The sequence below is a fragment of the Typopeltis vanoorti genome, chromosome 12, assembly GCF_054136105.1.
Source record: "Typopeltis vanoorti isolate ZY-2024b chromosome 12, IOZ_Tvanoo_1.0, whole genome shotgun sequence".
Lineage (NCBI taxonomy): Eukaryota > Metazoa > Arthropoda > Arachnida > Uropygi > Thelyphonidae > Typopeltis > Typopeltis vanoorti.
This window is the reverse complement of record NC_143560.1, coordinates 120,150,992-120,177,506: the sequence shown is the minus strand read 5'-3', so window position 1 is coordinate 120,177,506 and position 26,515 is coordinate 120,150,992. Positions and strand designations below refer to the sequence as shown.

Sequence of the window (26,515 nt, the reverse complement as noted above, 5' to 3'; positions counted from 1 at the left end):
TGTTTCAAAGTATGAGTCAAAAAAATGTAAAGCATCCAGAAATCTGTGTATAGTGAATGTTCTTCTGGCTTAAGTTGCAACCATAAACAATTGAATTCATATTTTTAAGATTTTGTGTCTTTTTGTGAGATATCTAGCTTACATTCCAGAGTTATAAGAATTGTTCATGTAAAGCAAAATGTGAGTCAAAAAAACATAAACTGTCAAAATGTTAGTGAAAAATATGTGGTCCTATGTAATGGAAATGTCATTCTAGCTTAAGTTACAACAATAAATTATTGAAATTTTAAGATGTCATGTATTTTATTATTATTACTTTCTGTATTTTTAGTTGTCATCGTATATCTGGCTGATATTAGAAATGAATTTTATGGTAGATTTATTTTCACCTTAAGACACCAGTTCTGGATGTTAATAATAGCCAGATACAATTCACTATTTAGCCATCTTTATGGGTGCTTAAGTGTTCATTAAGAACCACAGATGAAGATGGCTAAATAGTGAATTGTATCTGGCTATTATTAACATCCAGAACTGGTGTCTAAAGATGAAAATAAATCTACCATAAAATTCATTTCTAATATCAGCTATTGTCCAAGCTATTCTTTTCGTAACTATGATTCTAGGATAAGATGGTTAGCCGTATGCCTATAAGCATATTTTTTGTACAAGTTGCATGTATTTTCCTGGCCAGTTTGCCTGTATGCAGAATGAAAAAACTGAATTTCCAGGAGAAAAACCCTGTAATCTTCATATGAGACTAAGTCTTTCCAACCGAAGAGCATCATCAAAACTGACTAATCTATGGAGACTCCCACTGTCTAGCCATAACATATACACTTGAACAGGTAACAAATTATATAGATAGGATTAACTGCCCTAATGTAGTGGCTCCTATTGATGGTTTCTTTTGAAGCCAGTTACTTAACAATAAAGATCATTTAAGGGAATATGGATTTGTGTGTGTGCGTGTGTGAGTGAGTGAGAGAGAGAGATTCTTCTTTCAGATCCATACATATATATATATATGATTCTTCTTTCAGATCCATACATAGTCTGCAGATATATTCAACCACCGAGGAGCAGCCTTTAAAGTTTCTAAGTAAATTATTTAGATGTTCTGATGGCATTTATCAGCCTTATGTGACGAATACAAAAGAGAAAAAAAATTATATAGACCCTACTCAGGTAGTGTCATTGGTAATCAGCATACCAATTCCAGTTTTTTTTACAGATATTTTGACTAGTTGTTCGGTTATTAGTTGGAATATTATGAAAGAACAACACAGAAAAGAACAGGTTGTGAGGTATTATAATTTACAGTTGAAAAATCTCATGGGAATAAATGAAGATAGTTTAAAAGGTGAGGTAAAATAAACTTTTTTTGTTTATATAGTTTTTTGTTCTATATGCAATGGAGTCCAAGATGGTTGTGTAGAATTCATTGCAATAGTCAAAAGTAACTTTAAATAATTAGAAAAAGAATTTTTTTGTTGTTTTGAAATAAATTCACAAATTTATTCTTGAATTGTATGATTGATTAAAAGTAAAGCCATTGCCTTTTTACAGAAATGGCAGTTTATAGTTTGTTGGCAATATATTGCTACAATTGAGTAGTAAAAAAAATACATCTCTTCGATCAGATTTTTTTAGTCATGCATATTACTTTAAAGCATTAGAGAAATCAAGAACTTAAACCATTATTTAGACCCATATTCAGATAAAGAATGACAAGTATGGAAATGATCCAAGACAGTTATAAAAAGTTGGATTTTGAAGTAGTGTTTTTCTATGTTGATATCAGTTTCTATCATAGTAATTGAACTTCGATCTGTTTTTGGTTTGTGAATAAATTGTATTGTCATTTATAACCTATATTTTGGTATTGTTTCAAATAATTTTTTATATAACTTCACATTAAAAATGGTAGGATTTAAACTAAAATTGAGATGATTCACTGAATTTTAGTAGAGATCACAAATAACAATTTCATTAAATTCCATCTAAAAATTGGAGTTATTTATTTTATATATTTTGAAATATTTTTCTACTAAAAATGGGTGTTTTTTAAACCAAAGTCAAAGACAACTTAACAAAATTGAGTAAATATCTCAATTATAAAATTTCAGTAAAATCTCTTGCCAGAGCAGTGTTCATACAAATGGATAGATAAAATGAATTGAAATAGAGGCTTATATGTATTTTGTGAAATGTAACTAAAAATGATCACAGTTATAAATAGGAATGCCAATCTCTTATTTTCTTACAGTAAATAAAAGAGGGTATTATTCTTATAATTAGGATACATATCAGTTACTTGAATTTCTTGGGATGATAAAATTAAACGATTAGTGTAGTCAATTCCCATTTTAGTGAATCTGCAGGTACCATAGGAATAGTTTGCTATAGTATTATTGCCTAATAGAAGTCTACTATGTGGGACTTAGATCAGGATTTTTTGGTTGTTGATTATCATTATTATTAGACTTTCAGGGAGTCAAGGACTCATCGAAGAAGGCCATACATTCACACACATACACCAGCTGTCACACCCTTTCTTAAACTCATTCACACTAGATACACTTCCTACTTCAACAGTCACCGTTCCGCTCACTCACATCTCTATGAGGGAAAAAAAATCCCTTTCTTTGCATGCAAACTTAATTTCCACAGATGTCCCCTTGTTCTCTCCCCACCTTCCATATAATGAAAAATTTTATTAACCGTATCCTATAACGTCTTCTAAAAGTTTATAGACATCTATCTTATCAATCCTCTTTCTTCAGTCTGCCAGTATCTGCAATCCATATACTTTCAATCTTCCTATCAACAATTTTCCTCTGAATTTGCCTGTTATCTGTCAACATTCCATCTTATATTTCTATCTTCTAAGGCACTTTTAACTGTGTCGATCCACCTACGACTTAGTCTTTCTTCGGGTCTTTTTCCTGCTATCCTGTCAAACGATACTTGTTTTGCTAATCTTTCCTTTTTCATTCTGTGTCAGTGGCCATACCACCTGAGATTAGTTCTGCTAACACATTAACAATGTCAAGTTTTGCCATTGATGCCATCTATTCAGTCCCCTAATCTTTCTCAAGAAGCTATCTGGTCTCCAGTCTTTGATCAAGAGTTTTATTTCTAACCCAGTTCTCAGATCCATAAGTTAAAATTGGTTTGAACACTATCTTGCATACAGCTAGTTCAGTTGACTGCCTATCATACCAGCTTTGCTAATTCTGTGGTCTATTTCCATATTTAATTTGCAGTCTTTATTAAAATTAATAACTCTTAAACTTTAACTCACTGTCGATCATCATCCACAGCTAACTTCATTGACCATTTTAACAAATCTGATGCTTCACCCATTATCTGCTCATAAGACGCTTTTCAATTATAACCAGTGCCTATTTATATGAAGATGCATTCATTCATATAGTGGTTTTAATGACATGATGTCTCCATGAATCAACCAAACCAATACAGTTTTCATGAACTCTTTGTTTACAATATTGTTTCTTGTTACATCTCATTGTGTTTAGGTGTTTTGCGGTGAATTATAAACTTTTATAACTATTATTTTATTTTATTGTTATTAATGTGGCAGGTAAAATTCAAAGTAAGGGTGGTGGTGCTGCTGCTGCTTCTGGTGAAAAGATGTGTAAACTTATTTAATACATTACATATTAAGATTACTAAATTTAGTGACAGTGGCATATATTGAATACTGAAATAGGCAACAATCTAAACTCACCTCACACTACTTTTTCTTTACATTTTATGAAAACAAAGATAAAGTAAAAAGTGCTATGCTAGTTAATACTACAGTTATCTGTAAATGTGCCAGTCTTATTGCTGAAATGGAAAAACTTTTAATGGTGTAGATTGATGACTAAACAGTTTTGTGTGTTCCCTTAAACCAAGCTATTCAGAATAACTTGTATGTTTGTGAAAATTATTCTAAATTTTTCGTTTGTAACTGACGTAAATCAGTGCTTTATTTACATCATTCACACACACTTATATGACTGTTTGGAAATGTTATTAAACCATTACATGCATATACAAGTGGGGAAAGACAGTGATTCACTATACAACAGTGATCTGGAACCTAATGTGTCTTATGAAAGGGGTATGCTTGTAATTCTCTACCTGTAATATCTCATTCCAAAATGCATAACCATGGAAAAACTGACATCCGAGTGTTTAGACAGCATTTCTCATTTGGGTGAATTGCTCCCAGAAATCGTTTGGGGAAGGAGAGCAAAAATTACTTTTTTGTTACAAAATAATATTAGGAATTATGGCACCCATAGACATATAACATATGAGGAAATACATATAGGTAGTTCCCAACTTTACAAGCTAATTTGTTCTTAGTGTGTGCTTATAAAGTGGGAATTTATTTTTCATAAATGTACTGTTAAAAACAGGGGTTATGTTCTCAGTAATGAAATTTTACTGTTTTAGATGTGGGAAATGAATTTCCTTGTGTGAGACCGCCACCCTACTTATTGGAAGCCTGAAGTGGCTTTATAAAGTTCTGTTTTTCCTCTGGAGCAAGATTTCTGGACTGTTTAAAAATCATGAAATTAATTTAAAAAAAAAAAAAAAAAAGGAGAGAAAAATCCTCAGTCTTCCCATGGCTTTTTCTTTTTAATTTAATTAATTGTAATTTTATTTATTGGTACCTAAGATGAAGAGTCAGGGAAACTAAATCATGATGGGAAGAATATAGTGAGAATCTTTGCATAAGAGCAACCAAGTTATACAACTGTGTTATTATAAGAATGAACATTATCATGGATGTGATTATAAGGAAAGGATTTTATGCTTGTCCAGTTTGGACTTACTAAGTAGGTGCAAGTGAAGCATTAGATCTGAACAGAGATCTGAAAGTTTTCCGACTGTTGACTTCAAAAAGCATACAAAAAAAAGCCTGCATGTAACTTATTATTTATATTACACAAATGCCAGAAGTATCAAGAACAAAGGCTTAGAGCGTGTTGCCTTGGTAAATGCATTAGGGCTTCAGATTATAGACATTAACAGCACACCACCTCCTCCTATTGTTGTGTCCCTCTTTCTTAAATCTTATTTATATATGTACTATACGTTGGGTCCTTCCTAAGGAGTCACGTGGTACCTCTAAAACACAAAGGAATTGCCTCAGGGTCGAGCCAAAACCAGCGTGGCAGTCTTTGTAATCTCTCTTCTCTTAAAGCATGAGGAATATTTATTTTTTTTGCTGTGCCACCTAAACTATTAGATTAAGTTAAACATTTCTTAATCAGTAATCTCAAAGGTGTACTATAATGACTACTGATTTGCAATCATGGCCTATAACATAATCTATCTTCTCCTGCTAAGATTCGTATCTTTTTGCAAGTGATGCATCAGATTCTAATACTCAGATGCTTGGATTAAAGATAGCAAAGGTTTATTTGACACATTAATACAAATTACAATATAAAGAAACTCAATCCAAAACTTCAATGTTAATCAGAGAAAATTATAGGTATCCTTATTAAGTAAGGACATCAAGAAGCAACATCAATATGTTATTCACAAACTGACAAAACTTGACTGCAATATTCACATTAATCTTCATATCACATTACTCTGACTAAACCTTCTTAATACTTTCAAAAACATACACATTAGTTTAACCATATAGGAGTTACCTCACTATGCATTCTAATATTAAGGTGCTACAGTCCTGTCTTAATTATATGAAAGTCCTCAATCCTCAATATCCTAATCTTATTTATAACATCTAAATTTTCTTATACACATTATATAGACAAAGAATTTTCAACGTTACCGTACACACTGGTTCTTCATACTTGTTCCTTCAACTTCTGACTGCCATTCTCTGATCGATCTCCCTTCCGATTCATTTAGTTGGTGCTATGTCATGGATTTCTCCGGTCAAAGACAAGTCCACACGATCCCAGCATAACTAGCCCACTCCAGATATAACAATGGCATAAGGTGATTCTGCTTCCACAAGGCCTGTTGCCTAGATGCTGAGCCCCTTTCCATGGATTGCCCGTCAATCGAACGGAGACGTGTTCTTTCATCGTACGATTAGGAGCATGTGATCCTTCCAGCGCGTATGCATTACTGTCCTCGGGATTCCTAACAGAACTCTTCGCTGCTCCTTCATCCGAGTACTCCTGGACAGAGATACTCCTCTGTGCAACTGTCTGCCCACCAGAATACACAAGACTACCAGCCAAGAGAGAAGAGAAAAAAAGCCCTGTGTGGGGGGTTCTAACCCTTGTATATCATCCCCCCTATCGGCAATCACTGTAACTCACCCAGCGTGTATAATTTCTCCCACGTGGGTCTCGTTTCATATCGTTTGTTTTTTCTGACCACTTGCTTCTGCACGCGACTGCCTGGGGGCAACCTTTGTTTCCGTTGGCATACTCGCACTTTGAACTTTTGTTCACAGCAACTTAATGCAAGTCATACTACAAAATATTGTATTATCAACTCTAACAAAATATTATTAATTTATAACATATCACTGGCATTATACAATCAAGTAAGTATTCCTTCCTTGAAATATTCACATTCCTTTTTCTTTATAATAATGTAATCTATATTTTACCAGTTGCATACAGCACATACCTAGAAGCAAGCATATTCCCTACAAGGTTTTTCTTGTTAAATGATGATAAAATTGGAATTCTTAGGAATCTCAATTTATCATAGTTTAACACTATAAAGGAGGAGGTGTGCTGTTAATGATATGGAGTATCTGATGACTTTCATTCAGATATGTCACATGTTATTATTATTTTTTTTTTTTTATAAATTAGGTGACTTATGTAATTAAGCAATCTAATTGGAAAGAAATTGGGACAATTAAACATGTTTCTTTTCCCCTCTCCATTTATCATAATGTAATAGTTTCTTTTGATACTGTTGTGGAATTTAATTTAGCATTATGCAGGTTCCCTCCCTCAATGAGTCTTTGGACTCCCTAGAGGAGTCAATAATAATAATTTATTTCACTTGTCCTCGTCTTTGTAAAGAATATAAAAATGATGTAATTCATTTGATAAAATGTTGTTATCAAAACAGTTTTGTAAATCTAGTTTGTTATGAAATATTGTTAAGCTTCAGTAACGTTTCGTAATGGCAACAGATGAGCATGGAGTTAGCAGTTCTTTTCTGTCTTTTTATTAACAACATTACTTACCTGATTTCTGTTACTTCCTGACTTACCTGTTTCCATGTTTTTTATTTTGCTGCTTACTTTTCATTTTCTCCATATTCTCATTTAAACCTCTTAACTTTTTGCAATTCCTGTGTCGTTTCTCTGATGATCTACTTTAATTTTGCTATTTTGGAGGTTAATTCATTTTCCTTAACCTTCTCCACAACTCCAATAACCTCATTAGTGGCTAGTCTTCTTGTTCTCGCCTGCAGTGCTCTTTTTAGCATCATCATTATAATTGTATATTGTTATATTTATAAAACATTATTTCTTTTGTGTTACAATTCTCTTGTCTTATTTAAGAGATAAAGATGAGTGAAAGTAATATATAAGATTTTAATAGTTTGGGGAAAATGAGAATTGTTTTTAAAGTAGATGAATATATTGGAAAGAAATCAGAAATATTTAAATAATATTTGTGGTACAGACCTAACCTGGCTTTATATACCAGAAAAACACTAAGGAAATATATTAATATATATATACAACATATATGCACATTTTTAAACAATATCAGATAATTTGAGTCCAGTTAGAGTTAGAAAACTATAATAGCAATAATGTAACAATTTTCATGTAGCAGTGAGTGTGAAGCTATATTTTGTGAGGTTGATTCTAACAAGATCAAATACATGGTTGGATGTTGTTACAGACCTAGTGGATCAGTTGTTAGTGATGACAAAATGCATCACCAGATCAGCCAGGTGGGTGCTAAATGAGTAATTGTCATGGACAAGTTTAATTATCTAAACATTGATTGGATAGCGATGAACTCTCATGAGAAGAGTGAAACCAAATTTATTGAGCTGTTGTGAGACAACTTCCTCAGCTGCATATGACAGAATGAACTCAAGGAGAAAGTGTTAGATTTGATTATAGTGTCAGAAGGGTTTCAATTAAAGATGCGATTGTTTTGCTTCTGGTTGTTACATGCTGTGAACTACAAAGCAGGATGACCGCTGAGGAGTACACTAGGTTCTATCCCGTGGTACCAGTTGTTGGATGGAAAGGATATTGGCAGTGCATTTAAAAAATATATTGCTAGTGCAATATTGTAATGCATTAGAGTTAAAGGATAAATAAGGTAGAGTGAAATGGATGTGCATCCTTATTAAGAAAGATTCTTAAGAAAGAGATGATGTGGAAGGAATACAGTGTGCATAAATATCATGTCAGTTGTGAAAATTATAAGGTGCAGGCCAAAAGAGTTACAAGTATTTGTATGGAAAGCTAAATCTTTGTATGAAAAGAAATTGGCTTTACAGACTAAAGACAACCCAGAAGAATGATATCATTATGTCGAAATAAATCTGATAGAATAAGTCCACTGAATGTAGATGTTATTCAGGTGGCATATGCAGAAGAGATTGTTGAGTGCCATTTTGCAAAGAGCTATCAACCTGGCATATGCAATAAAGCTCAATAATAATACCTCTTCACCTGCATGATGAAGAAACTCAGGTGTATGAAGAGGAGGTTCTAGATCTTGCATAAATTGAACAAGATTCAGCAGTTAGGACTGTTGGGATATTGGCATGGATGCTAAAAGAGTGCTCACCAGAATTGGCTATGCCTTTTGACCAGTCTGTATAATTTGAGTCTCAGAACAGGGAAGATTCCACAGGAGTGGAAAGTATCTATGACAGTCCCATTGCACAAGGTTGGGGCAAAGATTGATGTGTTGAACTGTCAAACGTCATTATCTCTGGATTGGTAGTGGAGATTTTGGAAAAGTTGATAGATACTTGCATACAGAAATGGTTGATGGTGAATCTATACTTTCCAATGAGCAGCATGGGCTCATAAGGAAAGATCATGTTTGAGCAACTTGCTTGCATTTTATGATAATGTTATGGTTTGAGTTAGATAAGGGGAATGGATACATCATGATACTTTGGACTTTGCTAAGGCTTTTGACAGAATATAGCTTGAAAGGCTATTACATAAGTTGGAGGATATAGGATTGGATTATAAACTGCTGCCTTGGATAAGAGGATAGCTGACTGCAACTATCAAAAAGTGGTATATGAAGGTGGGGATAAATATTCAAGATTTAAGGTGGCACCTATTCAATCTTATATTAATGACATTGGGATGGATTTGACAGGTGACATATAGCTGTTTGCTGATGATGCAAAGATGGCAGGTTAATCAGGAATGTGATGAATATGTAATACTTGCAGAATGGTTTCCATAAGCTAGAATTGTGGACATGTGAAAATGACTGTCTGTTCAGTGTTAGTAAATGAAAGTAAAAGTGTAAAGTTATAGACTTTGTAATGAGGTATGCAGTGGCATATTATATTGACAGGATTTTGCTAAAAAAAAAAGCTGATCAGATTAGAGATCTTAGAGTTTTAGTAGATAGGAAGTTAAAATTCAAAGCCATGTAGTATAGATTGCAAATACAACTTGGAGGATAATTGCAATGCTCAAACCAGCAGTGACATGTAAGGATAAGGAAATAATTTTGTCTGTTTACAAGATTTTGATGTGACCTCATCTGAACTGTTGTGTGCAAATCTGGTCTTTGGTTTCCCAATTGATATAGATACAGTGGGGAGAGAGAAAGAGTAAAGGAGGATATTAAAGATAATAGCAGAACTGTTTCCTTATAATCTGTTTTCATGATCACTTTTATCATGTAAAAAGATTATGACCACAGATTAAGAATTTGTAGGCTGCAAACATTCACTCTCAAATTGGACAATGAGGAGTGATATGATAGAAATGTACAACCTTCTGAAAGGTCATTTAGCATACCAGTAAATGGATTTTTAATTTTATGGAAGGTGGAGAGAGTACAAGTGGATCTCCATGGAAGTTGGGAATGAAAGCACTCAAGAAAGGAGTAAGAGTTAGATTTTTCTCTCATAGAGTGTAGCATGCTACATGATTGGAATGAATTAGCTTGAAAGTAGTGTGAATGAATTTGAGAATAGGTATAACAGCTGATATGATCCTAAATTGATGAGTTTCTAACTCCCTGGAGGTGTTTGATAATAGTAATCTTCTAATTTAGCAGCATTGTTATTTTTTCATTTCAGTATGGTACGAGACATCCAGAAATTAAGGTCCAGTCAAGAATTTAAAAAATAAAAATAAATAAAGAAGAAAAAAAGATTTATTATATGCTAAAATACTCCTACATGTATAAATTAATTTTCTACATAGTTGCTGTTGACTTCAGGCATTTTCGGTATCATGACACAAGCTTCTTCATACCCATCTCAAAAAAAAAAAATTGCCACCAGCAAGTTCAACCAATGAGTCACTCTTCACTTTCCCATCTTCTTCAAACTGCTAAGATGAGAACACTGCTTCATATGCAAGAGACAAGAGGTAATCACTGGGCATGAGGTTTAGCTGTAGGGTGGGTGGTCAAAAAGTTCCCACCCAAACTTTTGAATTTGCTGGATAGTTCAAGCTGCAGTGTGAACTTGTGTGTTGTCATGCAAAAGCATAATCCCTGTGACAACATTCCCCGTCTTTTGTTCTGAATTGCTCATCTGAGTTTCTTCAGCATTTCACAGTATGCATCAGCATTAATTGCAGTTCCTCACTGAAGAAAATCGATGAGCAAGATCCATTTTTGATCCCAGAAGACAGTGGCCATAATTTTTTTGACCAGTGGTGCCTGTTTGAATTTTTTTTTACTTTTGGAGATGGTGAATGGCAGCACTGCATTGAGTGTACTTTTGACTTGACATATGTGTATGAAATCCATATTTCGTCACCAGAAACAATACAAAAAAAAAAATTCATCTTCATTTTTGTAATGCTCCAAAAATTTTTGTGCTGATTCTACTCGTTATTGTTTATGTGCATCAGTTCATTTTTGGGACCCATCTGGCATGCAGTTTCTTATACCCCAGGTTTTTCTGTTACAATTTCATGAATGACTGGGCATGAAACTTCGAAGAATTCAAAGAAAGTTCTGTTATTGTGAAATGACAATTTTTCATGAATTTTTGTTCACTTTTTCCACCAAATCATCTGTCACCACACTTGGCTGGCTGCGCTCTTCATCATGAACACTGTTCCGTTCTTTTTTAAACAAACAGCACCATTGCCTAACCTTACTATCACTCATTACGTTAGGCCCATAAACCTTATACAGTTATTGGTGAATTTTTGCAACACTGTTGTTTTCTGCCAACAAAAATTGTATTACACCATGAACCTTGCAACTGCCAGGATTTTTGTATCACTACACTCATTATAAATTCTTCGTAGAAGACAGCAAACGATAACATGACAAAAGTAAAATGGTCAACGGCTAAATTCTAAATGGGCCTTGCTTTCTGGATGCGCCTCGTAAACACATACTGGGTAGTAGCCATCTGATTTTTTGTGAACTTCTACTTACCAGAGTGAAAAAAAAATTTATTTGAGAGAAGGTTTTCCTTCTCTATGATTGGTAGGTGGTGGAAACATGAAAAGAGGTATGCTAAAATTTTGATGGGTATATGCAAAAAAAAGGAACATGCAAGGGCTATTCCAAAAGTAACATCTCTATGAGCACGACACTTGGAACATGAACAGCTTTAAAACATATCTATTCTTGTTTTGTTCCTTCATCTCTCTGCTACAGTTTAAGTAGTAAGTGGTGTATGATCAAAGTTGTATTTCTCATCTTATCTTATACATATTAGATCAGTGTTTTACAAATTTGTTTGAAATGTGTAAAACAGTGCTATTAGTACTCAAAATTTTGAATGCATGGCTATGTTAATACTACTATTGAAATTCACTGCCATTTACAAGATTTTAATCATGAAGTAACTGTAGATGTAAATACTATATGTCATTGGTAATTAAGAATAAGAACTAGTGATGGCAGAGTTGATATTAATGATTGATAATGAAGTAGTGCCAAAATATGCAGCTGATAATTTCCATAAGCAGAACACTGATAAATTAATCCATGAAAATTGGTGAATAAGTCATAGATCACTATACTGAAATTGAACATTGTATTAGAACGAGTCAATTAAATCATGTATTTGAGCATCACATTAGTTGACTAGCAAAACAAAACAGATGAGACTGGAAGTTTCTCGCCAATTGCTTCAGTGTTTCCAATGGGAAGATAATACTTTTCTTCACAAAAATCTTGAGTAATGATTAAAGGTTTGGTTTATCGTTATGATCTTAAAATTAAATTTGATTTTATGGAATATTGCCACCTTACTAGATTTGTCTTTGTATGTGGCTTTCTCTTTCCTGGGAATTCCTAGGAAATTGGGACATTTAACTCCTAATTTTTCTAATGCTATTTGCGAAGGATGGATAGAAGGCTATAATTCTTTTATTTCTAATTAGAAATATTAAATTAAAAAGTGCACATGTAAATTAAAAATAAATAAATAAAAACTTCATTCAGAAAATAATTTCAACCTTTTATCTCACCAAATTTTATCTTAAAATGTTTAGTGATATAAAAATAAAATTCACCTGGGAAAAGTATTCTTTTATTTTTAAAATATTTTAAATATCACCCCTTTCCACTAAGATGAGTTCTCAACTTAGTTATAAATAAACTTGTTGCAGAAAGACTCTTCTGATTCAAAAGAAATTAAATACATTAATATATTACTAAATAAATTCAGGTTATTTAAAATTGTATATTGTCTTGATTAATAACAGTTCTTGCTTCAAATACTTGTTTGAACTATAATCCTCACCAGCCTTGCACAGTAATGTGAAACCATATTTTTTTACATTTTACACTTTTTCATTGGAGATCTTAATAAAATATTGCCAAGCAAATAATAATAATAATAATGCAGTAAAATATACCTTACAGTATGTGGTAACCGAAAAACTAAATCTGCCACCAGCATTGCTGTAACATTAAAACTTAAATATTGTACTACAGGAGTGAAAATTCTGCAGATAACATTACTGGAATATCAAAACTTAAAATATTATACTATGAGAGTGAAAATTATTATTCTTTATTCAAAAATATTGTATTTGGGAAATTAAGTATAATTTCATGTATTATAATGATTTAGTGAGTAACATTAGCATGCCTTCTTATTTTAGATGTAGAAAAAAAAGATAAAAATTGTGGGATATTTATCTAATTCCCAGGATTTTCAAATCCAGTAAAACAGGAAGATCCCAGTTTCCTGGGGGTAAAAAAACTTCTACATCCTACCTTTCTGAATGCTAAAAAGTTAAAATCCATCTGCTAACTTTGCATACTGTTGTCATTTGAGTTAACAAAGATGTCATTGAAGACATCACATTGAAAGGAATGACAGTAAATTTGGAAAGCTCTGTGAAGACCTTGAGAAAGTTGAAATAAGGAATTTTGTACTGAGGAACAGCCATTGCTTTAGTGACATGATAACATAAGGCCACACATGAGCACACTTCAACCACTTGAAGACACATCTCAGTGGATCCATTTGGAAAATAACAAACAGGTCAAAGCAAAGTGGTGAAAAAATTGTTCTGAAAGCAATCTGAACAGCTGTTAGGACAGCTTTGAAAAGTTTGTTGCATGGTGGAAAAAATATATATTGAAAGCAAGTGAAGATTGTTATGAAAATAGACATCCAAAACTATCTTTTGCTTTTTTTATCACTGGCATATCTCTTTTGAGTGGGTAGCTAACACAATGGCACCATTACATTATGAACATCTCTCTCATGAGGTAATGTTGAAACTCATCCACATATAGTATATTAAAACTAGACATCAGAAACTATCTTTTGCTTTTTATATCACTGGTATATCTCGTTTGGGTGGGGGAGCTAACACGAATGAGGCACTACATTCAACATCTCTCATATAGTATAATATTGAAACTTATATTGAATATTTCATTCTCTTGTATTATCATGCATGAGAACAAAATACTTGTTTGCATTGATAATTGAAAGCTATATTTTAACTGAATTTAATCTTTCTTACAAATATTAAATACTAAACTTGCAGCCTCTAAATGTTCTCCCCACCCCTTCTTGAGTTATATTGTTATTTATAAATTTTAACTTTTTATTTTTATTTCAGAGCTCTCTCTTCCACAACAATTAATGTCTTTAAGGATCGAGCAACATTCTATTTTATTGGACATCTTATCATTACACACACAGTTAATCAACATTCATCACATTTTAATTTCACATTGTCAGACTGATCCTCCACTGCTCACTAATTATTGTTCTAATAACATGCTGCTGTTTTTGAAAGATACTTCCCCCCTTTATGGAATAAATATCTCTGTTATTCTTATTCATCCAACTTCTGTGGAAATGGAAGTTTTCTTCAGGTAAGGTATATTTTGCATAATGAATAGTATTATTATAATAGTGGGGTTTTTGATTAATTTTTGAATATGATCTGTTAATCTGGATCTAACACAGATCCAACAATCTAATGCAGGTAGTCCATCTTCCTAGGACTTCCTTGCAACACTCACCACCTTGCCAACACCCATGATGTCTTCCTGACAATCTCCTCTTCCTAATACAGTGTGGATGTCAGTTCTCTTGGTAATTTGGATACAACCAGATAAAAGTTTCCTTCACTTTAGAACAACCTACATCCAAGCATTTTTAGTCTTGTGTCCTCTGGCATTACAAGGGTGCCAAATGTGATAATGACTCCAATGATTTCTTCGTCTCCTTTTCATGGACTGATTAGTGCTTGTTCATCATCATCAAATTCCTGGCATGTACTCTCAAGGGGTGTACAGGATATGATAGTACTACATGAAAAATTTACATCATTACTAACTTCCTATCTACAATTTTCCTCCAAATCAGTCTGTTACTTGTCAAGACTCCAACATTATCAGATCTTACATTTCTATCATCTAAAGCACTTTGTACCGTATCAATCCACCAATATCTTGGTCTTCCTCTGGGTCGTTTTCCTGCCGACCTGGCAGAGAACACTTGCTTTGCTAATCTATCCTCGCCCATTCTGTTCAAGTGACCATACCACCTGAGATTAGCTCTGCTGACGAATTCCTGGATGCTGACAATGTCTAGTTCTTTCCTAATATCCTCGTTTTTAATATGATATTACCATTGATGCCATCTGTTCATGCCTCTAATCTTTCTCAGGGCTCTCATATCTGCGGTCTCTAGTCTTTGGTCAAGTGTTTAACTTCTGACCCAGCTCTCAGATCAATAACATAAAACTGGTTTGAACACTGTCTTGTATACAGCTAATTTAGTGTTCCGACTAATTTCTCTCTTAGTCCATAAGAATTTCATTTGACTTCCTACCATACCAGCTTTGTTGATTCTGTTGTCTGTTTCCATATTTAATTTACCATCTTCACTAAAAATCGTGCCTAAGTAGCTGAAATGTCTTACTTATTCCACAGGTTCTCCATTCAAAACAAAGTTGACATTTTCAACAATTCTACCTATTTTCATCGTCTTTGTCTTTTTATTGCTGACCTTCATACCATATCTGTTACAATAATTATTCAGTTTAGTCAGGGAATCTTGCAAACTTGTAGTGGATTTATTTAGAAATGTAACATCATCCGCATAAAGCAAAGAGCATACATTAACATCTCCAATTCTGATATCATGTTTAATACCACTTTTCTTCATAATGTGATCCATATAGATAATGAATAACAGAGGGGATAATGTACATCGTTGTCTCACACCAGATTTAACATTAAACCATCTTCCTGTACTTCTTTCAATTCTAACTGCTGACTTGCAACTCAAATAAAGACTGAGTATTGCTTGATATAATGCCCCATTGACACCATATAACTATAGTGCATTGAATACCTTTTCTCTTGGCCTTGTCATATGCCTTTTCCAGATCTACAAAACTTAAACAGAGATCTTTGTTATATTCTCATGCTTTCTCAACTATTTGTCGTAAAGTGAAGATCTGATCCTGACGGCCTCTATTTGGCCTGAATCCTGCTTGTTCTTCACCAAACTTTTCTTCCACAATTCTCAACCGTTTCTAAAGTATACTGGCATAAATCTTGCCAGGAACACTCAGTAGTGGAAATACCTCTGTAATTCTCACATTCAGTTTTATTTCCCTTTTTATATATGAGTACTATTAGAGCTCTACTCCAATCACCAGGAATTCGTCCCTCTGCCCAGGCCTTCTGAACTATGCAGTGCAGCCACTGTAAGACTTTTATACCACCATACTTCAGCATTTCTAGTCGAATGTCATCTACTCCTGCTGCCTTTCCACATTTCAAGCCTTTGATGGCTTTTTCTACTTCAAGTATGGATATGTATGCCTGTTGAGTGTTTTTTTACCACTGTGCTATCACTGCTTGTTTCATTCAGCAATTTTTCGAAGTAATTATTCCATACTTCAAGGATATCTTTTTCTCCCATTTTCATGTCACCTTTGTCATCTCTAACTCCTTTTACAGCACTCTTTCCTCTATTTCTAAGCTTCTTCAACAACCTCCAGAATATCTTACCTCCTTGATATTTATTTTCTATGTTCTTGCCAAAGTCCCCCCCATGACTTTTGTTTAGCTAGTTTCACACAGTGTTTAGCTTTCTTACATTTGTCTCTGTATTCTCTAAGAGCACAAGCTGACTTATTTGCTAGGAATTTTTGATATACGTTCTTCTTTTCCTTCACTGTCTCTTTAACTTCCCTATGTCCACCATGGAGTTCTGATTTTTCTATCCTTGCAGACAACCTCACCACATACCTCTCTTGCTGAATGAATCAGGGTTTTCTTCAAGGCTTGCCACTGAATCTCCAAGGTTTGGTTCTTGTTCTCAAACTCTTTCATTTTTTCTTCAATAGTCTTTCTTTATTTTAGTCTGCAGTTCACATCTGAGAGCTGATCAACTTTTATTCACTTTAAAACTTTCTTACATGTTATTCTTTTCAATATGAAATTCAATTTTATCCTGCTTAAGACCAAATAGTGATCACTTCCAATTTCAAATCCTTTGTGCACTCTGGTGTCCTGCACCAGGGAGAAAACATCACTATCGACAATAACATAGTCAATGAGACTTTTCTTATTCCTAGCCTCTTCTCTCCATGTGAATTTGTGCACATTTTTATGTTGGAACATGGTGTTAGTAATAACCAGTCCATGAGCTGAGCAGAAATCCAGCAGATATTTGCCATTATTATTGGCTTTGCTCTTTTCTCCAAATTGTCCCAAAATATTTTTGTATGTCTGACAATCACTTCCTACTCTGCTATTTAGATCCCCAACAAGGACCAACTTTTCCTTTTTCATTGTGTCAGTAGCTTTCTCTAGAACCTCAAAAAATTCCTCTACTTCTACCTCAGTAAAGCCTTCTGTGGGACCCTAGGCAGAAATAAGTCTCATTGTCCAATCCCCCATTCTGATATTTGTCCACATCACTCTTCTTGAGACTGCCTGCCATTCAAAAAGATTAGCCTCGTATTTTGTGTTGAATACTATGGCTACTCCTTCTTTTCCTTGATTGTCGTGTCCTGAATATAACATTTTGTATTTATTGCTCAGAAAGATCTCGCCATTTTTTGTCTTTTTTGTTTCAGTCACCCCTATTATGTCGATCTGGTACTTATCTAATTCCTCCGCTAGCGCCATTTCTTTGCCATTGAGACTTCTTATGTTGATAGTACCGATATTTAACTCTGGTGATATCGAGTTGAGGTGTACTTTCAGATTTGTTCCAGTAGCTGACTTTTCGCTGTTCACCCTGGTTCCCTGGCGAAAACAATGGGGGCTTTGTTTAACCAGGTGACGCCCCAGCTGGCATGAAATTTTGTCATGTTGTACCATCATTTTGTATATTGGTTTAAGCCAATAAGAATACAATTTAGTCGGCTAAATCCCAAATTGTGAGCCCATCCTCGTTTGTTCAGTATCCAGTAGATACCCAACAGGGTGCACCACGAGAAGGTGAGGATTGGACATTAGGTCAGAAGCCCTGGTCAGTTCTCCACATTCCTTTAAAGGCTATGTGGAGGTCTCCTCAGTTATACAGCTTTGGCCCTTAAGCACCCTGTGCTTCAGTTTTCCTGATCAAAAAATCTCAGACTGAATAACAGAAATAATTCAAACTGGAATGAAGGCCATCATCCCTCACTCTACTCAAAATTACCAACCACTATTGATGCTTTAGTCTTGCAATTGTCATTCATATAATTCAGCATATCATGAACTCCTGAAGACTAAAACTTCATGATCTGTTTCTGAAGTTTCAGAAATCTGGAATAACTTTTAAGTAGCTTACAGTACCTTCCATATCAATTTTCATTTTTTTCTTATATGGTAACAAACATATAAAAAGTTGTGAATTTTTATATAAGAACTCTGTTTACTTTTTTGTTCTGTTATATTTCTAAGAAATGCTTGATACTTTTAGTCATTGTGGGTAAATCTAGATGAAACATTTATCAATAAAATAATATAGTTATGTCCAGTCTATTTATTAAAAAAAGAAAAAGAAGCAAAGAAACATGCATTTCACAAAATGCATAACCACCCATTACAATAAATCTTCTAAATAAGTCTAGTATGGTTTCTTAAGATGATGTTCTTGAACAATGAAATCTTTTCAGTTTTTGATATAAGTAATTGTTTTTACTTAAGTGTGGAGTTTAAAGCATAATAAAATATTTTGCACAAAACAACATATTCTTTCATCTGTATTTCTCCCAAATGATGATGTCCTTCTTTATGATTTGGCTGCTGTAATTAATAGGATGTCAGAAAAAAAATCTAAAAAAAAAATTTTTTTCTTCCATCTGAAAGAAAGACAGGATGACAAAATAACTCATTTTCTTCAAAATCAAAAATTATCTGGCTTCAGTTCCTTAATAATTTTATTAAGGAACTGAATGCAGATTTGAAGTTATGTGGTGCACGCTCACAGATACGAAACCTTTCGACACCTGTGCATGTCAGCAGAAGGAGAATCCATTCTGATAATAGGGTAATCCAGTGTTTCCCAAACTTTTCCTACAACGGAAACTTCACAAATCCTGAAATTTTCATGGACACGTTGGTTATTTTGTAATGTATTCATTAATAATTAATTGTTAATTTAGCTGATTTTTTATTATTAATTAATAATCAATCATTAATTAATAATTAAATTTGGCCCAATGGAAAAAAATACCACCAAAGAAATTTATTTTCTTTGGAAATGAAAATTGTAATTTTAGATCGCTTAGCAAAAGGAGAGGGATCTATGGTGATTGGTAAACATTTTAATTTAAGTGAATCTACTATAAGAGCAATTAAAAAGAATGAAGTCGCAATAAGAAAATCTGTCACTTCTGGTACAAAACTAAGTGCCAAATTATCATCGTACTCAAGAGATGCTTTATTAGAAAACACGGAATGAGCGCTCATAATTTGGATTGAAGAATTAACTCAAAGAAGAATTCCTATAAGTGGTTATTTAATTAAACAAAAAGCTCTTCGGTTTTTATGAACAGATGAAGCAATTGGAGCCATCTTCTTCCACTTCCCAGGCTGATAAAGAATTTTGGGCTAGCAAAGGATGGTAAACCGGGTTTTTAAAAAGGAATGCACTTCGTAACGTGAAGATTACAGGCGAGGTTGCAGCAGCAGATGAAGAAGCAGCCAAAAATTTTCAAGAGAAGTTAGCCAAAATTATTGAAGATGGTGGATATTGTCCCAATCAAGTGTTTAATGCTGACAAAACAGGATTGTTTTGGATCGCAAAGTCTGAGGAAAAAGCAAGTGGGTTTAAAGCAAGCAAAGATCGAGTAACATTGTTACTTTGTAGCAATGCATCAGGAGATCGAATGTTGAAACCCCTCCTAGTAAATTGATTTCTAAGACCATGTGCTCTAAAAGGCAAAGATCTGAAACAATTGCCGGTACATTGGATGGCTAATATAAAGGCCTGGGTAACAACTGCTGTATTTACTGAATGGTTTAATAATTGCTTTGTACCAGAAGTGGAAACATACATGAAGCAAAAAGCTCCCGATTTTAAAGTTTTATTAATTGTTAACAATGCACCAAGTCATCCATATTTAGAACATCCAAATGTGCAGGTAGTGTTTTTTCCACCCAATACAACAAGCATTATTCAGCCATTAGATCAAGGCATAATTGCTACTTTTAAGAAATATTACGTTAAGCACACTTTTCAATTTATATTGATAAATTAGAAAATGAATCATTAACAGTAACTGACATTTGGAGAAAATTTTTTATTTTGGACTGCTTAAATCATGTTGCATCTGCTATTGCTGAAATAAAACAACAAATTTTAAATGCCTGCTGGAAAGCAGCTTGGCCTGGATGTATTGCAAACAGTGCAACCATGCAAACATCTACATTATCAGATGAAATCATTACATTGGCACATGAAATTGGTAGAGAAGGTTTTGATACATTTAGCCAGAATGATGTAGACAAATTGCTTGTGGATAATGCCTTAAGTGATGATGATATTATTGGATATCGATTAAGTTTAGATATCATCGAAGATCCAGAAAACGATAGTGAAGTGGAAGAAAAACCTGTCCCCCTCACTGCAAATATAATTCGAGAAGGTCTTGAACCATGCAATAAATTGGAAAATCGTTTTCTTGTTAATGTCACAAATTCTGAAAGCCTTTAAATTCCAATGTGTACTGAAGAACTGTATGTGTGGATATTGCGAGCTGTATAAAAAATTACTGAAATCATGATTGCAAAGTGTAATTACTGATTACTTGTCAGAAGAAAAAAATTAGCACAGAACGAGGGTGAAGCTAATTCTGTTTGTGAAGAACCATTGCCTTTACCATACAGATCTGATGCGCTGACTATCTCTTCTGGTGATGAAAGTGATTTTGCACCAGTTTGCAAACGTTGCCGATTATTGTCTAATAGCGATGATAATTCTGATGACAAAATGTTAAAAAAAAAAAAAAGTTACTTTTCAATGAAATTAAATGAATAAAGCTTTAAAACAAACTTAGGCATTCTTATTTTCTTGAATTTTCATAAAAAATTTTTTATGAGATTTTAGGTTTATTTTAATTCATTGCTTCAGTTTTAGAAAATTATGGAACATATCCCTGATTATTCAACGTAAGTTAGGCCTTTTTCGTGTGATTTTTTATATGCGGTTTTCTGTGGAACGTATCTACCACATAAAAAGAGACCCGACTGTATTTTGCAGTTAAAGATTCTACATTTTAGACTATCTACTATCTATAATAAGTTGCAACGGAATATTGGATGTTCCGTAGATCCATGGAACCACATGATGTTAACTGATCTTTAATCTCTTTTAGTCCATTTGCAGATGCTTTAATCAAATTGTTTATTTTCTTGGGGTATTACCATTTCCAATCCTCCTTTAAGCATTTATAGATAAATGCTACAGATAAAGTTTAAATTATTGGTATTATAAAATCAGTACGTTGATTTTCATTATCTTGAGTGCATGTATTTTATAAGGATTTTAAATGTTTTATCTGTTATACATTATAAATATCTCATATACGTTATAAATACTAATTGAAATTTTTATTACTATCCTCAGGACAGAAACACAAATAATCATTTTCATCCACTGGCTGTATGAAGCTCTTCCAGATGACGTCTTAATTGTACCTAAACACTTCTTTTCACGGGAAAGTTTGAATCAGAAAACAACAGTTTTAGCATTGACTAAAGATGAAGCCGAAAATTTAACAGAATCGATGATATCGAACTCTTCAGATAAAGTAACATCAGCTGGAATGTCTAATTTTCAAGATGTTGAAAAGCAGTTTCAGGAGAGTTCCTTCCACTTTGAATCAGACTGTATAATTCTCAAATCTGAATTGTATAGAAAGCAGAGAAATTCATTACTTGAGAAAGAAATCGCAACTGATGTGAATGTGTCCAAATTTGAGTTACTGTCTATACAAGAACATGAGCATTTTTGAATAAATTATTTTGTACATTATTAGTGAATTAATTTATTTACATTTTTATGGAAAAATCGGTGCTAGTAACTGAACTGTTATCAGTCATATGCCATGTATCATTTATCACATCACTCAAAAGTAGGACAGAGTTTGTTCAAAATTTCACATCAGCATTCTTGTTGAGAGGCTTATACGCTGGTTAAACATGATAACTAATATTTAAGGAATTGACAGCGTATACTAGAAATATAGATTAAATAAACTGTAATATATATTTTTCGATATTTCGGCAAACGTCACGTTGCCATCTTCTTGGGAACTTAATACAAAGACAAGTGCACGCAAGTACTACATAACAGCAAATGAGAAACAAAGCGAGGAAGCTGCCGTTTTCCTAAAGTCCCGCCAGGGGGCACCATCAGGTCTTTAGGAAAACGGTAGCTTCCTCGCTTCGTTTCTCATTTGCTGTTATGTAGTACTTGTGTGCACGTGTCTGTGTAGTAAGTTCCCAAGAAGATGGCAACGTGACGTTCGCCGAAATATCGGAAGGTATATATTAAAGTTTATTTAATCTATATTTCTAGTATACGCTGTCAATTCCTTAAATATTAGTTATCACATCAGCAGTATTTTAAAACCTGACTATGGGTAAATAGTTTGATATCATTGTTAATTTAAAAAGAAATAACTTGTACAATATACAAAAAGAAACTAAGTTTAGTACAGCAATTACATAATATTTATACAGCAGTACAATTTATATACAGTATGTAATTGCTAAAGGTAGAATTCCATTTGGTTGTTAGTTCACTTAGATATCTGCTCATTTCAAATCTTGAAAAAAAAATCATAGTAGCAGATAAACAGCATATTGAAGAAAATGTTACTTGTTTATCTGATAGCTGCATATCTAGAATATTTGTGACCAACTAGTGAATAATTCTGCTACAATTGGTCAAAGTGGTGCATGAACAATAGAGTGGAGTGCTCCCTGTGTTGAAGACACTCTTGAGTCTTTTACTCTCAATGCCTTTATTCTGTAAATAACATGCAAAATCACCATAAATAAATCTAGTAACATTATCAAGAAGGAAAAACTTCCATAAAAAATACCAGTGGGAAAAAAAAATACAACTAATAATCATCAACAACAACAAAATATATATAAACATTCACATCACCAACTACTGCTTTTGAGACATAGATGTTATTTTGCACAGAACCACAATTTTAAGTTAAAATTTCTCCAAGGTCTGCATGTTTCCAATTTCCATTTTGTGTTTATTTTTTATGCGAAATTTTACGTCGACTATGCTGCCATATGTTATGTAAGTAGAACCTCTCTGCTGTGGAAATATGACATCATATCTGTCTTAATCATTCAGTTGTATAAGTACAGTAAAATCTACCTATTTCATTCTTTGTTTTTCTTTATTCAATTTTTTTTTTGAAAGAGTTGAAAAAAAAACTAAAACATTTCTGTGGTTTCATATATAATTCTCTATTTTGTTTCTCCCAGGTCATTCTTTAACACTCCCATTAGTTAAAAACATTGTATCTCCTTATTTATGGCATAAGTGGACTTTAATCATAAATGTTTAGAATATTTTGCTATGCAGTTATAGAAGGCTTGCCTGTTTGGTTCTTAATGACATGTGTTATTGATGAGAATAAACACCACCTACTCTGCCACATGCCACTTGTAAATGAAGAATTTGAATATGTATTTAATACTGTTTTATACAAGAACATGTCACATCTACCTTAGTCAATCTGCAAAATTAAAATTTATTATATGTGGAGTATAATGGTTCACAATTACTTTAATATCATGAAATGGTTCACTCTGGATTTTATACTTAATCATTCAGTTCCATTCTTCATGTCAAAGTGGCAGTTTTATATTATGCTTCCATGATGGTTCTAACTTCAAGAACAAAATTGGAAATTATTTATAGAAAATTGCCATAATTTTTGCCTTATAAGAAGCACTATTGTATTGGACGCATTACATTTTCATGTCAAATTTTTTTGGGAAAAAAAAATTTGTTTGTATAACACGCACGAATTATGCATCAAATTTTTCATGGAAATATTATTTCTTTATTTTAATACATGTATTATCCGTTTATCAGATAAAAAACAATTATTCTTTAAAAAATCTAACATATAATAACATATATATACAGGGTGTTCGGGATAAATTTGACAGTTTCGTAAGGAAAAAGAAAATCTTCTTTGTATCTATTAAATTTAATGAATTGACAAAAAAACATTACAGGCAGAGTTAATTACAATACTATCAACAAGATTTACTCAAAATAACCACCATTAGCATCGATCACAGCTTCAATTCTGCTTCGGAACCTCGAACAAGCTGATGCTACAGTCTCCCTGGGAAGGGCCGCAAAAACTGTTTTAATTTTATCCATTAACTGGGCTTTTGTATTACTGGAAGTGCGATTGGTGTCTTTTTCAACTGCGCCCCATACAAAATAATCCATGGGGTTAAGGTCTGGGGAGTTTGGAGGCCAAACATTTGGACTGGTGAAGTCGTAGAAATTTTCAGACAACCATTTTTGACTTTTCCCAGAGGTGTGGCAAGGGGCCGAATCCTGCTGCCATACATACGGCCTACCATTGGCTACCCTTGTTATCCAGGGCTTGACTAAAGTGTTTAGCAACTCCACGTAGCCATCTGAAGTCAACCTGAGGCCTTCTTGGAAAAAATGCGGAGGCATCACATTGCCTTCAGAGGATACACATCCGAAAACCATCACAGTTTGGGGAAATTTAGTCTGCATTACACGAGGAATGTCCTTTGTACTGTATGCAAGCCATCTGTTATTCTGCGTGTTGTGTTTTTGATCCTGGCAAAAGTTTTTCTCATCGGAAAAGAACCAGATTGTTTGTGGTTCCGCAGGATGTTTCACTCTGCTTAGAAGTTTCTTCGCGTTTATCAAACGTTTTTCACGGGCCTTTTCTGTAAGCAGCTGACCTTTGCGGCGCTTGTATGAGTAGTAGCGGAGGTCTTCATTGAGTGCAAGCTTCATAGTAGAGGCTGCAACATTCATTTCGCGTGACAAAGCCCGAATTCCAATGCCAGGGTTCTTCAACACCTGTTCCTGCAGATTTGCGAGGAATTCTGCTGTACGAACGCAATCAGATCGTCTGCTAGGGATCTTTCTTCTTGCTGCATCCTCGTAGTCACCATTGCAAGTCTCTAGTTCATGCCTGATTGTTTTTACTGTATTCAGGGAGCATTGGGCAGCAGTCGAAATATCCTTATTTTGATGGCCGGCACGAATCATCATGATACAAGTTATTCTCTTCCATGATTCAGGTGGGTTCCAGCTATCCATCCTTTCTGACATCTTGTATATGAATGAAGAAGGGTCCAACCTTTTAAATGAAGAGAAGTGTGTGTTAATACATGTAACTTACGGAAAAATATAATTATAAATATGTCAAATTTATCCCGAACACCCTGTATATAAAAAAAAAAAAAACGTAGGCGAGGCCATTTAGCCCTAACTTTTGGAGACTGAGTGGGCTGTTCAATCTCCACTGGTACCCAATCAGAGACAGATGGCCCAAAACTATCACTAATTAAGCGGTACGCAGTGAAGAGAGACGGCTCAAATGTGCTGCCATCTCGTGGTCCCTAACCCAATATATTTAATGTCTGAAATAATATTGGTTCTACGGTCGATTATCTTGAGTTTACAGGACAAAAAACCCGTGTTTCCGGGAGGAAAAACCTGCTTGCCCGTGCCAGAGATCGACTAACTCGGGAACCGGTCGAAAAAAGGCTTAGAAAAATTTCCTCTAGTCGCCGACTAGACTCGAAATGAAGTCTTCCTTCGTGCGGTGGTGTGCGAACGCTACATCCACTGAGCTACACAGGCTCACACACACACACACACACACACACACACACACACACACACACACACACACACACACACACACACACACACACACACACACACACACACACACATATAAAAAAAAAAAATATAAACAAAATAATTTTTATAAATTTCATTAATCTTCACTCTTCATATTTTCTGAACTTGATTCTTCATCAGAAATTGAGTCATCAATGTCTTGAAATAAGTCATCCCCCTTATGTCAAATGAATTACTAATGCCACTTTTGAAAGGATTTTATGATTTCGAATTTCACTTCATTCCGTGAACTCTTTATCCATTTGCAAACCTGCAAAATTGTGGCCTTCTTTCTCCTACCTGTAGATGTTTTCTCAGAATTTGGAGATAGCATGTAATTTATCCTTTTTCCGCTCATAATTCCTTTAAATGGTTTGTTTATTGATACTTCTCAAGGTTGAAGTGTGGAGGTGAGTCCTGGGATTATAGCTATTTTTGTGTTCATTTTGCAAAGTTCATTCTTAACAGC

The 26,515-nt window shown here is 33.9% G+C and overlaps 1 protein-coding gene across 2 annotated transcripts in view; it reads left to right on the top strand.

The window, feature by feature from the left end:
* LOC150101180 (uncharacterized) overlaps positions 1-22,134 on the top strand; it is a 97,766-nt gene extending 75,632 nt beyond the window's left edge. For both annotated transcript variants that reach the window (XM_090401722.1, XM_090401723.1), the window contains exons 6-8: positions 1,044-1,363; positions 14,258-14,516; positions 21,727-22,134. In XM_090401722.1, the coding sequence (XP_090257848.1) occupies positions 1,044-1,363; positions 14,258-14,516; positions 21,727-22,114 (967 nt within the window). In that variant the 3' untranslated portion in view covers positions 22,115-22,134. The remainder of the gene's footprint in view (positions 1-1,043; positions 1,364-14,257; positions 14,517-21,726) is intronic.
* The last annotated feature ends 4,381 nt before the right edge of the window (positions 22,135-26,515 follow it).